The 2,500-nt window shown below is 44.9% G+C and overlaps 1 protein-coding gene across 1 annotated transcript in view; it reads left to right on the top strand.

Annotated features, from left to right (window-relative positions):
• The window catches only part of LOC139307194 (suppressor of cytokine signaling 7-like), a 12,254-nt gene extending 10,512 nt beyond the window's left edge, over positions 1-1,742 (top strand). The window contains exons 8-10 of the mRNA XM_070931056.1: positions 311-439; positions 906-1,041; positions 1,607-1,742. Coding sequence (XP_070787157.1) covers positions 311-439; positions 906-1,041; positions 1,607-1,727 — 386 coding nt within the window. The 3' untranslated portion in view covers positions 1,728-1,742. The remainder of the gene's footprint in view (positions 1-310; positions 440-905; positions 1,042-1,606) is intronic.
• The last annotated feature ends 758 nt before the right edge of the window (positions 1,743-2,500 follow it).

Below are 2,500 nucleotides of genomic sequence, written 5' to 3'. Positions count from 1 at the left end.
TATATGTCCTCCTGTCTGTCTGTCCTCCTGTCTGTCTGTCTGTCTGTCTGTCATCCTGACCGTCCGTCTGTCCTCCTGACTGTCTGTCCTCCTGTCTGTCTGTCTGTCCTCCTGTCTGTCTGTCCTCCTGCCTGTCTATCTTTCCTCCTGTCTGTCTGTCCTCCTGTCTGTCTGTCTTTCCTCCTGACTGCCTGTCTGTCCTCCTGACCGTCTGTCCTCCTGTCTGTCTGTCTGTCTGTCTGTCCTCCTGACTGCCTGTCTGTCCTCCTGTCTGTCTGTCCTCCTGACCGTCTTGTCTGTCCTCCTGCAGGGACGTTCAGTCTGTGGTGTCACCCCAAGTTTGAGGACCGTTGTCACTCTGTGGTGGAGTTCATAGAGAGAGCCATCATGCACTCCAAGAACGGGAAGTTCCTCTACTTCCTGCGCTCCAGAGTCCCCGGTAACCAACCAGCAACCACCAGTGGGCTTTCAGGGAGGGGGGCCTTAAAGAGACAGGAGCTCTTGGATGCCCTGAGGGGCTGCATGAAGGGCCAGTGTCAGATATGTGAACCTCCAGAGTCCGTCAGTGAAGTCCAGCTGTAGTTTCAGCTGCAGTCAGACGACGAAGTTAAGACTTTCTGCGACTCAGAACTTAGTTTCCTCTTTACGGTCTGCAGAGACTAAAGTGCCACTTCATTTTCTGTTGATCACCATTCAAACTAAATAAGATAAAGTTTTCAGTGCAGCAGTGATGAATGTTGTCCAAACAGGAAGTCTGTCAAAATAAAATGCGGTAAAATTAGAAAAGAACTCGAGACTTAAAGGAGTTTGATACTGAAAGTTGGTTCAAACTTAAAATAAGATGAAATAATTCAACCGTCACCCAAAGCTGCTGTATAAATAAAGTTTTGCTTGCTGGTGTCCAGGTCTGCCCCCGACCCCGGTTCAGCTCCTGTACCCGGTCTCCAGGTTCAGCAGCGTTAAATCTCTGCAGCATCTCTGCCGCTTCTGCATCAGACAGCTGGTCCGTATAGACCACATCCAGGAGCTGCCGCTGCCCACGTGAGTACACTTTGATGAAGAAAGCTAACTTCAATGTACTGATATACTTGTGAGGACCCTCAGTGACATAATGAATTACAGAACCACCATAAAGAGGACCTATTATGCTTTTACTTATTTTCTGTCATATATATATAACGTTACAATGCTGAATGTTCATATTAAATGTTGCCAAAGTTGCCAAATAATGAGGAAAACGTATGTAAAAGTAAACAGACAGGGTTGTTGTCAAATGGTTTTTAAGACCTCAACAAAAATACGATTTAAGACCCAAATGTGGAAATATGTCTTTGATAGAGAAGAGAGAGTTTATTGAGTCCTTCGACTTGATGAAGAGTCACAGTGTGAAGGACTCGCAGCACCTCAGCCCCTCGACACAAACTCAACGCCGACTGTTGTGAAGGAGTCAGACGAAGTTTCTGGTGTGCTACGTGCTAACAGTGCAGCCATTAGCATAGCTGGTACTCTCTTATATAAATATACTCATACTGCGTGTTCTAGAATTAGGTCACAGCTCCAGAGTGGCTTTTATTTGGTGTTTAAGACACCGTCGCTCTCTCTTCAGGCCTCTGATCTCCTACCTGAGGAAGTTTTATTACTACGACCCCGAGGAGGAGATCAACCCGTCCCTGAAGGAGAGGGGACCGGAGCCCAGCAGCCAGCCGGGAGTTCAGTCACAAACGTAGCACTGGAGCCTGGGAGGACGACGTGAGTCTGTCACAGTAAACCCTTTTAGAATATTTAGAATCATTTAATAAATATATAGAGTTTTAACAACCTGTTTGATTCTACAGGTCCTTTATGACCCATCAGAATATCTCATGAAAATTCTAATTCAAGATGTCCTCAGTGTAGTTCAGACAGGACATGCTTAGCTTAGCATAGCATAAAGACTGGAAACGGGGTAACAGCTAGCTACAAACACCTGAAGCTTGCTGATGAACACGTTACATCTTGTTTGTTTCATCTGAACACAAATAGAATTGTGTTTTTACGTTCATTAGTCTTTGGTACAGCCCTGAACCAGGAAGTGATGTCACATAAATATTGATCAGTGATCACAAACTGTAAACGGTGTGTGAGAGCGACGCCACAGTTAATAGTGTCATATTGTACTTAACAAGATGACACATAGATAACGTGTTCACCAGTGTCTTTAAACTTTGCACAGAGCCAGGCTAGCTGTTTCCCCCTGCTTCCACTCTTTATGCTAAGCTAAGCTAACCACATCCTGACTTCAGCTCTGTACTTCCAGGATAACTCTGCTGATATTCTTCATGTTTCTAATGTTCAGACTCAAACCAGCAGTGAATGTTTCTGACAAGTGTTGTGTGTGTATCACAGCCTGATGTCTTCTTATTCTTCTTATTATTAATAAAACTCATCAGTGAGTCTCACTTTCCTTCATCAACATGAACACACACACTGTAGTTTATCTTGACTCAGTCCCACACACACC

This window comes from Enoplosus armatus, unplaced genomic scaffold, assembly GCF_043641665.1.
Source record: "Enoplosus armatus isolate fEnoArm2 unplaced genomic scaffold, fEnoArm2.hap1 Scaffold_103, whole genome shotgun sequence".
Lineage (NCBI taxonomy): Eukaryota > Metazoa > Chordata > Actinopteri > Centrarchiformes > Enoplosidae > Enoplosus > Enoplosus armatus.
Note: the sequence above shows the minus strand (reverse complement) of the source record. Positions and strands in the feature narration are given on the sequence as shown.